The sequence below is a fragment of the Penaeus vannamei genome, chromosome 36 (genome assembly GCF_042767895.1).
Source record: "Penaeus vannamei isolate JL-2024 chromosome 36, ASM4276789v1, whole genome shotgun sequence".
Taxonomy (NCBI): Eukaryota; Metazoa; Arthropoda; class Malacostraca; order Decapoda; family Penaeidae; genus Penaeus; species Penaeus vannamei.
In genome coordinates, this window is record NC_091584.1 from 17,349,570 (window position 1) to 17,362,069 (window position 12,500).

Sequence of the window (12,500 nt, forward strand, 5' to 3'; positions counted from 1 at the left end):
AGTCCATCCCCCTGCGTCCGTACCTCTCAGTCCATCCCCCTGCAGCCGTGCCCCTGCGTCCGTACCTCCCAGTTCATCCCCCTTCAGCCGTGCCCCTGCGTCCGTACCTCTCAGTCCATGCCCCTGCAGCCGTGCCCCTGCGTCCGTACCTCTCAGTCTATGCCCCTGCAGCCGTGCCCCTGCGTCCGTACCTCCCAGTCCATCCCCCTGCAGCCGTGCCCGCGCGTCCGTGCTTCCCGCCCAAAAATGCAAGCGCCCATAAAGCATGCAGATTCGGGGGACGCGGCCCGACGAGTCACTTAACGGCGAGTTCCTCTGACAACACGAATCAAACCCATAATAAGTCCATCAATTAACAATAACAGCGCTCCCCTACATTTATTCATAATTCTCAACAGGTATTTACAATTCCCGCGGAAAATTTGCATAAACTAATTGAATGGGAACTCCCTCCCGCCGCTATTTTAAAAATGGGGGAGGGGGGGAAGGGGAGGGATGCAGGGAGAGGGAGAGATGGAAAACATTTCGCAAACTTTTATTGCTTTTTTTCCGTCTGTTTGTCAATCTTTCTGTCTGTCTGTCTGTCTGTCTGTCTGTCTGTCTGTCTGTCTGTCTGTCTGTCTGTCTGTCTGTCTGGCTGGCTGGCTGTCAGTCTCTCGTTTCCATTTCTTCCTATCCAGTTTATCCTATCTCTTGAGACTTATATATTCTTCCTATCTGGATAAATAATGACTATATCAACTCCTAAATAACAAAAACATATAATCTTATAAAAAAAAGAGTATCTAATGCAAAATTCCACTTCATTCCGTTTTCTCCTTTAAAAAAGGTAAAACTCCAGGTAATAAAAATCTCAAGAACATGCTCCGGTAATCTATTTTTCGTTTACCTCCTCATCTCCTCCTACGCCCTCCCCCCCTCTGGCCCCCACCCCATACCCCATCTGGCTCTCCCTCTGCCTGCTACTCTCCCCTCCCCTCCTCCCACTCTATCCGACCTCATCTGATTCCCCAACTACCCCAATTCACTACCCTATCTGGCCCCCCCCTTCCCACGACCCTCATCTCCCTACTTTCTGCTTTTACTTTCTATCCCCTTCCCTTCCCCCTCTCATTCTCCCTCTTCACCCTCTTCTATCTATTAATCCCCTTACTCACTACCCCTGTACCTGTCCCCTTCCCCTTACCTTCCCTCAGACACGATCCCGTCTGCTTCTTCCCGTCCATCCACCCCTCTCCCCTCCTACCCCCTCTACATCTTCCAACCCTTTTCCCCTCCAACTACCCCCTCTTCCTCTGCTCTAGCCCTCTCCCCATCCTTCTAACCCCTCTTTCTCTCCTGTACCCTTCTCCTCCTTCTACCCCTCTCCCCTTCCTACCCCCTCTTCCTCTCCTCTACCCTTATTTCTACCCCCTCTTCCTCTACTCTAGCCTTCTCCCCCTCCTTCTATTCCTCTCCCCTCCTCCTACGCCCTCTTCCTCTTGTCTACCCCCATTTCTACCCCCTCTTCCTCTCCTCTACCCCTCTTCTCCTCCTTCTACCCCCTTCCATCCATCTCTCTCCCTCTCATTCTCCCTCTGCCTCTCCCTATCCCTCTCCCCCACATATTTTTTTTTATTTTCCTTTTTTACGAGATTCTCTTTTATGTACTAATCGCTCGGAGTATTGAAATTCTTTAGAAGACTCTTCCCTAAGCCCTCTCTGCTGTTCCTTTGAAGAACCCGATTTGAAATTCTTATCCAAATATTAAAAAGAAAAAAAGGAGAATCTTCACTCTACTCTTCTCCTTTTCAATTCTTTGATATTAGCTTTCCTCTGACCCCGAGTCTTCGCTTAACAATATCAACTCTTATTTTTTTTCTTTTTTTTATCCTCGGGTCATTTTCTAATCTTTTATTCTCTTTTTTTTCCTCGACAGTTTCATAACTTCATTTCGTGTGTATGAATTTCTCTTGTTCTTGTTCATTCTCTTTTTTCTTGACTTTGACTTCCTCCAGTTTTCTCCCCGTTCATTTTCTTTTTCACCCCTTCCCTCCCCCTGTTATTTTCATTTTCTTGACCTATTTACTCCCTCCTTTTTGTAACTCTGATAAACTTGTTTTCATACTTTCCCTGCATCCTTCTTAATTTCCTCAATACCACTGTTTTTATTTCCCTGGATGCGTTCCACTTTGACCTTTTCAAGAAAACGTTTTACCTTCTTCTATCCCCGAACCACGCGACAAAAATGAAATAAAAGATAAAAAAGACACTAATTACTAATAAAAAATAAAAAAAACAGAAATACAACAAAAAATAAAACCCGCATAACCAAAAAAGAAAAAAGAAAAAATGTACAGTACGGTCGTTCTGACAAAAGGAGATATTACTTGAGGCCTTTAGAAGGCTGCCGATGACCTTAAATGGAGCGTGGAGGGGGTGATGGGGGGAAGGGCGTACATAAAAGGATGGGATGGGGGTGAGAGTATACTATGTAGGGAAGGTCGTGGAAGGGGGTTGAACGTGGGGGATAGGGAGGGGATAGAAGGCAGGGGATGGGGAGAGGGTGGGAGGTAAGGGACAGAAAAGGGTGGGGAGGAGGTGGAAGGAATGATGGTGATATGTGGGGGAGAGGGAGGAGGGAGGACTTGGAGGTGAGGGGAAGGGAGGAAAAGACGAGGCAGTACACGAGAGAGGGTTGGAGAGGGAGGATATAGGGGAGGAGGAGGAGGGGAGGTGAAGGGAAGGGAGGGGGAGCAGAAGCCTTAGTCAAGGCGGGGGTTGGGAGCAGGGAGGTGTCGGGTTGCGCGGATCTTGCAACAGCTTGTTTTGGTGCGTTTAGGGGCGTTATTTGATATAGTCGGTCTTTGGTGTGTGCGGTGCGCTGGGGAGGGGGAGGGTCTCGCTCACTCTCTCTCTCTCGCTCTCTTGCTCGCTCTCTCTCTCTCGCTCTCTTGCTCGCTCTCTCTCTCTCGCTCGTTCCCTCTCTCTCGCTCTCTCTCTCTCTCGCTCTCGCTCTCTCTCTCTTGCTCTCTCTCTCTCTCGCTCGCTCTCTCTCTCTCTCTCTCGCTCGCTCTCTCTCTCGCTCTCTCTCGCTCTCTCTCGCTCTCTCTCTCGTTCTCTCTCTCGCTCTCTCTCTCGCTCTCGCTCTCGCTCTCGCTCTCGCTCTCGCTCTCGCTCTCGCTCTCGCTCTCGCTCTCGCTCTCTCTCGCTCGCTCTCGGTCTCTCTCGCTCTCGGTCTCTCTCGCTCTCGGTCTCTCTCGCTCTCGGTCTCTCTCGCTCTCGGTCTCTCTCGCTCTCGGTCTCTCTCGCTCTCGGTCTCTCTCGCTCTCGGTCTCTCTCGCTCTCGGTCTCTCTCGCTCTCTCTCTCTCTCTCTCTCTCTCTCGTTTGTCGGTCGCTCTTGCTTCGGTCTTTCTGTCTCGTGTCTCTCTCGCTCTCGGTCTCTCGCTCTCTTTCTCTTTTTCGCTTTCGTTCTCTCTCGCTTCTCGTTTCTTCTTGCTCTGTTTCTTCGCTTTTGCTTGTTCTCGCTCTCGCTTTCTCTCGCTCTCGCTCTGTTTTCTTGTTTGTTTCTCTGTTTCTGCTCTCGTTTTCTGCTCTCTCTTTCTCCGTTTCTTCTCTTCGCTCTCATCGTTCTCTGTTTGTTTCGCTTCTCTCTCGCTCTCGCTCTCGCTCTCTCTCGCTCTCGCTCTCGCTCTCGCTCTCTCTCGCTCTCGCTCTCTCTCGCTCTCGCTCTCTCTCGCTCTTTCTCTCGCTCTCTCTCTCGCTCTCGCTCACCCTTTTGTGTGTGTGTGTGTGTGTGTGTGTGTGTGTGTGTGTGTGTGTGTGTGTGTGTGTGTGTGTGTGTGTGTGTATCCAATTCCTTCTGGCTTAAATCAACATCACCTTTACCAGCATTTTTCCCTTCCTTCCTCATCCTCGTCCACCCTTCTTCCTTCTCTTACTCGTTCACTGTTATTCCTCCTTCCCTTCGCCTTCTCCTTCTCCTTCCTTTTCTCCCTCTTCTACATCATGCTCGTCCTTACCCTGCCCCACCAAAGAAAGGATAAAACGAAAAAAAATACACACACAAAGACACACACACACACAAACACGCACGCGCACACACGCACACACACATACTCACACACACACATACTCACACACACACGCACACACATACACATACACATACACACACACACACACACACACACACGCACACGCACACGCACACACACGCACACAAACACACACACACGCACACAAACACACATACACGCACACAAACACAGACACACATACACATACGCACACACATATATAAATCCCCTAAAAACACACACAAGCTTGACAAAATCTCAAGAAATGTGAGCCACGCCTTACGCAATCGGATAATCCCCTTCGAAGAATGTGACTTGACGAATCGAGTCATTTATGCAACAGTTCTGCCCAGACGACCATTCGATAAAAGTATTGTTTGTTTATTGTTTTCTTTTCTTTTCCTGTTTTTATTTGGGAGTATTTTCTTTTTTTATTCTATTGCGTTTAGTATTTCTTTTTCTTTTTCCTTTTTTTCTTTGGAAGTATTTTCGCTTTTTTTTCTATTGCGATTAATATTTCTTATTCTCTTACTGTTTGTCTTTTCTTTTCGTAATTTCTCTGAATTGCTTGTTTACTATCCCTTTTTCTGCCAAATACTTCCTCCACCAATTTATTTTTTCACTCTATCATTTCCTCCCTCTCTTCCGCAATTCCTGTTCATTCTCGTCCTCCCCTTTAACCACTTTTCCGCCTTGCTCTTCCAAGTCATCCTCCTTCCCTCCTCCACTTCCATTTTCTCATCCACCTTTCCCGTTTTATCCTCTTCTCCTTCTCCACTTGCTCTTCAACCACTACATATCTGTTCCCTATTCCACCTGCTCTTTCTTTTCCATCTCAACAACTTCATCCTCTTTCCTTCCACTACTTTCTGCTACTCCTCTATTTCCACCTTCACTTCAACCACCTCATTCTCCTTCCCTCCTCTATCAACCCCTCCTCCTCCTTCTCTCCTTCCCTGCACTTCCTGTTCCTCCTCAACCCCAACCCCCTCCTCCTCCGTCTCTCTCCCTCTATTTCCTGTTCCTCCTCTACCCCTACCTCCACCTCCAAACCCTCCTCCTTCTCTCCATTTCCTGTTCCTCCTCTACCTCCACCTCAACCCCCTCCTCCTCCTTCTCCCCTCCTCCACTTCCTGTTCCTCGTCCACCCCTACCTCCTCCTCCTCTCCTCCTCCACTTCCTGTTCCCCGTCACTCCATCTCTCGGAATCATTTAACCATTCCAAACGGATCTCCTCCCGAAACAAGATCCTCCGACGCGGCTATTATGTAAGGCCCTATCTCAAGGAGGCAGACGCTCACGGGCTGGGATCGGGGAGGGGGGTCGGGCGGGCAAGGGGTAAGGTAAGGAGTGGGAGGGGAGGTGGAGGATGGGAGGGGGTAAGGGAGGTAAGAGGGTGGGAGAGGAGGTGGGGGATGGGGGAGAGAGGAAGAGGAGGTGGGATATGGGGGAGAGTGGAAGAGGAGGGGGGTTCGGGCTGGAATCGGGGAGAGCTGGGGTAAGGGGTGTAAGGTAAAGAGTGGGGTGCGTGGGGAAAGGAGGTGGAAATGGTAAGGAAGGGTTTAGTGGGTAGTAGGAAAGCGGAAGCGGTACTGAGGAGTGGAGGGGTCAGGTGGAGTGGGGGGTGAGTGAAAGAGGAAGAGAGGGTTTCAGGCTAGCATCAGGGAGGGAGGAGGTGGAAAATGGACAGGATGGTTGGGGATAAAGGAGCAGGATGGGTGGGGGTAGGATTAGGGGAGGGAGGGTGGGAGATGGGGGAGAAAGTGGGAGGAGAGGGTTAGGAGGGTGGAGTGAGGGCAGAGTGGAGGGAGGAAGAGTGCGTTTCAGAGGGGGCTGGCATACGAAGGGGAAAGGGGTAGGGGGTGGCAGGAGACGAGGGGTATGGAGGGTGGAGGTGCGGTGGGAGTAAGGGCGAGTGGCAGAGGAGGTAGGGGACGGGTGAAAGGGAGGAGAGCGGAAGAAGAGGTGGGAAGATGGGAGAGAAGATAAAGGGAGGAGTGGGGGTGGATGGAAAGTTAGGTATGGGCGGGTTGGAGGAGGGGGGGTTAGGGGTGGAGGGAGGAAGGAGGGAAGTGAGGGAGTAGTGGCAGTGAGGGGATGGATAGGGAGGTGGGGGATGAGCGGGAGGGGTGAAGCTTAACAAGGAAACGTGGGAAGAAGGAAGAGGAAGGAAGGCTGAGAACGAGGGAAAAGGAAGTAGGGGAGGAAGGGAGAGAAACTGCGAAGAAGAGGAGAGGGGAGCGGAGAGAAAAGGAAGTGAATAAAAGGAAAAAGTAAGAAGGATGACGAGAATAATGGAAAGGACTAAGAGTAAGAGAGGGGAGCGAAAGAAGGAAATGGCAGGAAGGGCCGTTGAGAGGAGAGGAGGAAGGGGAGGAAGAGATGGACCCACAGAAGCCCCCCAGAAACTCCGTGTCCGATTTCACCTGAGTAACACATGCTCCATGCTCACTCGCTCGCTCGCTCTCTCTCTTCCTTCTTCCTCTTCTCCTATTTTCTTTCTCTTTCTCTTCGTCTTCCCTCTTCCCATTTACCACTTACCATCTACCACTTCCCTCGTCCCTCTTTTCTCCCTCTCTCTTACCCTTTTCCTTTTCGTTTTTTATCTTCCTTTCTTTCTTTCTCTCTCTCTTACCCTTTTTCTTTTCGCTTTTTTCTTTCTTTCTCTCTACCTTTCTTTCTCTTTTCCTTTCCCTTTCCCTTTCCCTTTCCCTTTACCTATACCTTTGCCTTTACCTTTACTTATGACTCGTTACCCCTTCCTTCTTTCTCTCCCTCTCCCTCTTTCTTCCCCACACCCGCTCTCTCTCTCTCCTTCTCCCTCTCCAGCCCTCACTCCCTCTCCTCTCTTTCTCTTTCATTTGCCTGTTTTTCCCTTGCCTTGTCTCTCGCTTCCTCCTCTTCGCGTCCTGCTTCCCAACAGCTGAGCGCGGGTTCAGACGTCGTTTACCTGCAAACAAAGAGAAAACCCAGTTAGAAAAAATATATATGAGATAGTGAAGAAAATGGATGAGGAAAAGGAAGAGGATGGGGGTGGTGGAGGGGAGGGAGGAGGAGAGAGGGAGGGAGAGGGGGAGGGAGGGGAGGGAGGAAGAGGAGGAAGAGGAGGAGGTGAGGAGATGGAGGAGGAGGAGGAGGGAGAGTGGGGAGGAGGAGGAGGAGGAGGAGGAGGAGGAGGAGGAGGAGGAGGAGGAGGAGGAGGAGGAGGAGGAGGGAGGGAGGAGGGAGAGGAGGAAGGAAGAAGAAAAGAAAGAAGAAAAGAAAAAGAAAGAGGAGGAGGAGAAACAGGGAGAGAGAAAGATGGCGGCGACGAGCAGGAGTAGGGGGAGGAAGAAAAATGATAGAGAGAGAGAGAGAGAGAGAGAGAGAGAGAGAGAGAGAGAGAGAGAGAGAGAGAGAGAGAGAGAGAGAGAGAGAGAGAGAGAGAGAGAGAGAGAGAGAGAGAGTAGGCAAAAAAAGAAACCGAAAATATAGACGTATAACACAAAACCACCACCAACAACAAAACCAACAAAAACACACCTAAGCAACGAATTCATGACTCCACGCCATGATTTACTTAATGGACAATGCGTAAGCCAGCCAATCAATGATTCGGCATAATCCCTCAATTATTGTATCATGTCTAATTAATCCTGCATTAAGTCGATGATGCACGCGCCGCTAAGTTCGCAACGTTGCATGCAATATTCTAGTATCATTAGGCAATAGCACTCTTTTATTCCCCTTTTGTTTTGGGAATGATTTGCCGGGCGTGGGAGCTGGGCATGGCGCCGATTCTGGCCGCCATTTTTGCAGATTTGTTTTACGGTTCATCCTCTCTCGGAGCACGCACGGTTACCATTACTCATAAAAATTGTGTGTCTATATGTATATGCGTGTGTTTGTGTGTGTTTATGTGTGTGTGTGTGTGTGTGTGTGTGTGTGTGTGTGTGTGTGTGTGTGTGTGTGTGTGTGTGTGTGTGTGTGTGTGTGTGTGTTCACATTCGCATACGCACACACACAGATACATACACATACATACAAAGAGGTACACAGATAGGTATGGATGTATGGATGTAGTAGGTAGGTAGGTAGGTAGGTAGGTAGGTAGGTAGGTAGGTAGGTAGGTAAGTATGTATGTATGTATGTATGTATGTATTTATGCATGTAGGTATGTATGTATGTAGGTAAGTAAGTGGGTAGGTAAGTAGATAGGGAGACAGGCAGGCAGGTTAGTAGTTAGGTAGATGGAAAATAACAAGTAGTAACATTTTTTTTCTCATAGTAGAGGCAGAATAATATTCAGAAAATAACAATATTATGTTAAGGCAAAATCAAAATCTTATCCTCCGCCAAAAAATGACGCTATCACTTTTTTCTTAGTTATCTTTGTCCTTTCTCGAAGAAATATGTATAACAAGCAAAAATAACCGGAATGGACCTAACAAGTTGAAACTAGCGATTTACTTTAACTTCAATCGAAACTAAATTGTTAGCCCTTTAGAGTTAATCAGAAAAATAACTCTAGAATAGTCATAACAAGTACAGCCCAAATACTAAATGTCATCATCATGAGTTAATCCAACGATAAAAAATGCATAATCGTTCAAATGTACCCAAAAGAAAACTAGAAATTAAATAATTGTGAAATGTTTCGGAACGTTTCTCGTTAAATGTTTTTATTTGTTCTTCTTTTTATACATTTTCTTGTTACTTTTTTCTCCTGCTTCTCCTTCCCCCTCTCTCCCCTCCACAATCCCCACCTCACTTTCCACCTAAACTTCTGTTTCTCCCTCCACCAGTCGCTACCTAAAATTCCATCTCCACCTTCGACTCCCACCCCCAACGCTCCTCCCTTCCACCACCACCACCACCACCACTTTCCTGCTTCACCAACATCCACCACCACCACCACCACCACCACCACCACCACCACCACCACCACCACCACCATCATCGCCACCTCCACCACTACTACTTCCTCCTTCATTCCGCCCTCCAATGCCATTAATGGCCATTACCACTTGTTCCTGATTCTCCTCCTGCAATTATCACTTTTGCCTCCATTTCTTTCCATCCCTTCCCCCATTTTGTCCCTGTCTCTCTTTCTGCCGGAATCACCGACCCAGTTCTACAAGAGGGAAGGAATTGAGGTGAAGCTGGCCACCAAGTGCGGTGCTAAAGAGCTCTTTAGGAGTGTTATGTGATCCCAAGCAATGGGTGACTGGGAGAGGGAGAGGGAGAGGGGAAGGTGGATGGGGATATGGATAGGGAGAGGGGAAGGAGGATGGGGATATGGATAGGGAGAGGGGGAGGGGAAGAAGGAAGGGGGAGGGGAAAGAGGAAGGGGGTGGGGGGAGGAAAGAATAAGGATGGGGAGGGGAGAGGGAGAGGAAGAGGTCAGGTATGTGTGCGGCACAGGAGTGGGGTGGTAGTAGGGGAAGGGGGAGAAGGGCGTTGGGAGAGGAGGGAGAAGGAGGAAGGAAGGAGTTGGGGTAGGAACATGGGAAGGAGAATGAAGATGGGGAGAGTAGAGTGGAATGGAAGGGAAGTAGAATCGTGGAATGTGGTAAAGAAGTTCAGTGGAATGAGGGAGAAAGCGAACCAACAAGAGGTAAAGAAAGATTAACCTTTGTCTTTTCTTTCTTTTTTCTTCCCTCTTTTTTTCTTTCCCACTCACTCCCCTCCCCACCCTCTCACTCTCACACACACTCTCTCTCCCTCTCTCTATCCCTCTTCCTCTCCCTCTCTCGGTATCTCTTTCTCTCCTTCTCTCTCTTCCTCTCCCTCCCTCCGCCTTTGTCTCTGGCTCTGTCTCTCCCTCTCCCTTTCCCTTGTCCGGTCTTTCCCAGTCTCTCCTCTCCATTAACAGCCTCTCTCTCTCCACAACCTCTCTCTCTCTCTCTCTCTCTCTCTCTCTCTCTCTCTCTCTCTCTCTCTCTCTCTCTCTCCCTCTCTCTCTCTCTCTCCACTGTGCCCACCTGACTATATACCTATGTATATATTCTTTTTCTTTCTCCATTCCCTCCCCCTTTCAGCCTTACACGCTTGTCTCCATTTGAAATTACAAAAGGGTGTGAATTGTGCTGATTAGGAGGAAGTGGGCGACAAAAGTAGGGGCTAGATGGAGGCGTCCTAAGTGAAGTTACATGTAGCCGAAATGGGCATTTCCAGCGAGGTCTAAGGAAACGGAAGGGGAGAAAAAGGGAGAGGAATGGGGGAGTGGCTGTAGGAGAAAGGGAAAGAGGGATGAAGGGGAGGTTGTAGGAGGAAGTGGAGGGAAGGGAGGGAGCTAGGGAGAGAGGGAGGGAGGGGGAAAGGCAAGAATATAGGGCGGGAAGGAGGAGAGGAGGGAGGGCTGAACAGAGGGAGAGAGAGAAGGACGAAAAAAATGTGACATTGTTTTCCATTTCCTACAAAAATATATTTCAGCATTGTTTAGTAGGGTGAGGAGGGATAAGAAAAACTTGATAAAAACGAGAACAAAGGAAAGACCAAGAATAAATAAATAAAAACGAATAGGATAAGAGTAGAAAAACATGAACAAAAAATACATAAAATTATATAAAAAGAAACAGAAAAAAGTAAATAAAAAAAAACACATCTAAAAAATAGGGGAGGGGCGGAGGGGGAAATTGGATAAAAGATGTTACAGCAGAAATAAATCAACTTTAAAATTTGCTGACCTGGGGAAGTCAAGTCCCGCCGCACAAACTTTCATAGAGAGAGAGAGAGAGAGAGAGAGAGAGAGAGAGAGAGAGAGGGAGGGAGGGAGGGAGGGAGGGAGGGAGGGAGGGAGAGAGAGGGAGAGAGAGAGAGAGAGAGAGAGAGAGAGAGAGAGAGAAAAGAGAGGGAGGGAGAGGAGGGAGGGAGGGGAGGGAGGGAGGAGAGAGAGAGAGAGAGAGAGAGAGAGAGAGAGAGAGAGAGAGAGAGAGAGAGAGAGAGAGAGAGAGAGAGAGGGAGATGAATTTGTAGGTCTTCTTAAACCTCTCTTCCCTCCCCCCCTCCTCCCCCAAACCCCCACCAAGGCAGCCCCTCCTCTCATCCGACTTAACTACATGTCTGTTCTCTTCTTTATTTATCTTTCTATCTCTTACATTCCTTTGAATTTTCCTCTTTTGATTTTTTTTCTCTTTTTATTTCACTTTTTTAATGCCTTGTATAATCTACGTCTACCTTTCGTCCCTCTTTCGTAGTTCGTTTGCCCACTTTTATGTATTTTTTCTCTCTTTTCACTCATCTTTTGATCCTTAATTATCCATTTTTTAAGATACTTCCCTTGTAGTTCTTCCTACTTCCTCTCTCTTTCGATTTCATTCGCCCTTCCTTCCTCCTCTCTCAGTTATTGGTTCTCTCTTTCATACCTTCTTTCGCTCTCCATCCCATCTCCCCCATCTTTTCCGCCTGATCTTCTTTCTCTTCTTCCTTTCATTATTTCCTTCATTCACTTTCTCTATTTCTCCTTCTCTTCCTTCCCTTCCTTCTATATTTCCACCTTCCTTACTTCCTTCATATTTCTTCGCTTCCTTCCTTCATCCCTTCCTCCTATCCTTCCTTCTACAGCTTCTTCCCCTTCCTCTCCTTCTGATCCCTCCCTCCCTCCCTCCCTTTCTTCCCATTCCCTACCTTATTCCTTCATCCCTTTACTCCTTTCCCTGTTTTGTACTGCCTCCCTCCCCCTTCCTCTTCTTTCTTTCTCTCTCTCTCTCTCTCTCTCTCTCTCTCTCTCTCTTCTCTCTCTCTCTCTCTCTCTCTCTCTCTCTCTCTCTCTCTCTCTCTCTCTTTTTCTCTCTCTCTCTCCATCCATTCTTCCCTTCCACACTCTCCTTCATTCTTCCCTTACCACCCTCATTCTTCTCTTACCACCTCTTTTTCTTCCCTTACCACCCTCCTTCATTCTTCCCTACCACCCTCCTTTCATTCTTCCTTACCACCCTCCTTCATTCTTCCCTTACCACCCTCCTTCATTCTTCCCTTACCCCCTCTTCTTCCCACCCTCCTTCATTCTTCCCTTACCACCCTCCTTCTTGAAAGTCTTTCCCTTACCACCTCCTTCATTCTTCCTTTACCACCCTCCTTCATTCTTCCTTACCACCCTCCTTCATTCTTCCCTTACCACCCCTCCTTCATTCTTCCCTTACCACCCTCCTTCATTCTTCCCTACCACCCTCTTTTTCTTCCCTTACCACCCTCCTTCATTCTTCCCTTACCACCTCTCCTTCATTTTTCCTTACCACTTCCTTCATTCTTCCCTTACCCTCCTTCATTTCTTCCCTACCACCCTCCTTCATTCTTCCCTTACCACCCTTCATTCTTCCCTACCACCCTCCTTCATTCTTCCTTACCACCCTCCTTCATTCTTCCCTTTACCACCTCCTTCATTCTTCCCTTACCACCCTCCTTCATTCTTCCCTTACCACCTCCTTCATTCTTCCCTTACCAACCTCCTTTCATTCTTC

General features: G+C 48.3%; 2 protein-coding genes across 2 annotated transcripts in view; one reads left to right on the forward strand and one right to left on the reverse strand.

Moving 5' to 3' along the window:
* Window positions 1-9,248, forward strand: part of LOC113802430 (putative proline-rich protein 21) — a 22,272-nt gene extending 13,024 nt beyond the window's left edge. The window contains exons 3-4 of the mRNA XM_070114908.1: window positions 1-305; window positions 8,844-9,248. The exon at window positions 1-305 is cut by the window's left edge and continues 557 nt beyond it. Coding sequence (XP_069971009.1) covers window positions 1-305; window positions 8,844-9,248 — 710 coding nt within the window. The remainder of the gene's footprint in view (window positions 306-8,843) is intronic.
* LOC113806464 (follistatin-related protein 5) overlaps window positions 1-12,500 on the reverse strand; it is a gene marked incomplete in the record, with an annotated part of 531,805 nt that overhangs the window by 404,656 nt on the left and 114,649 nt on the right.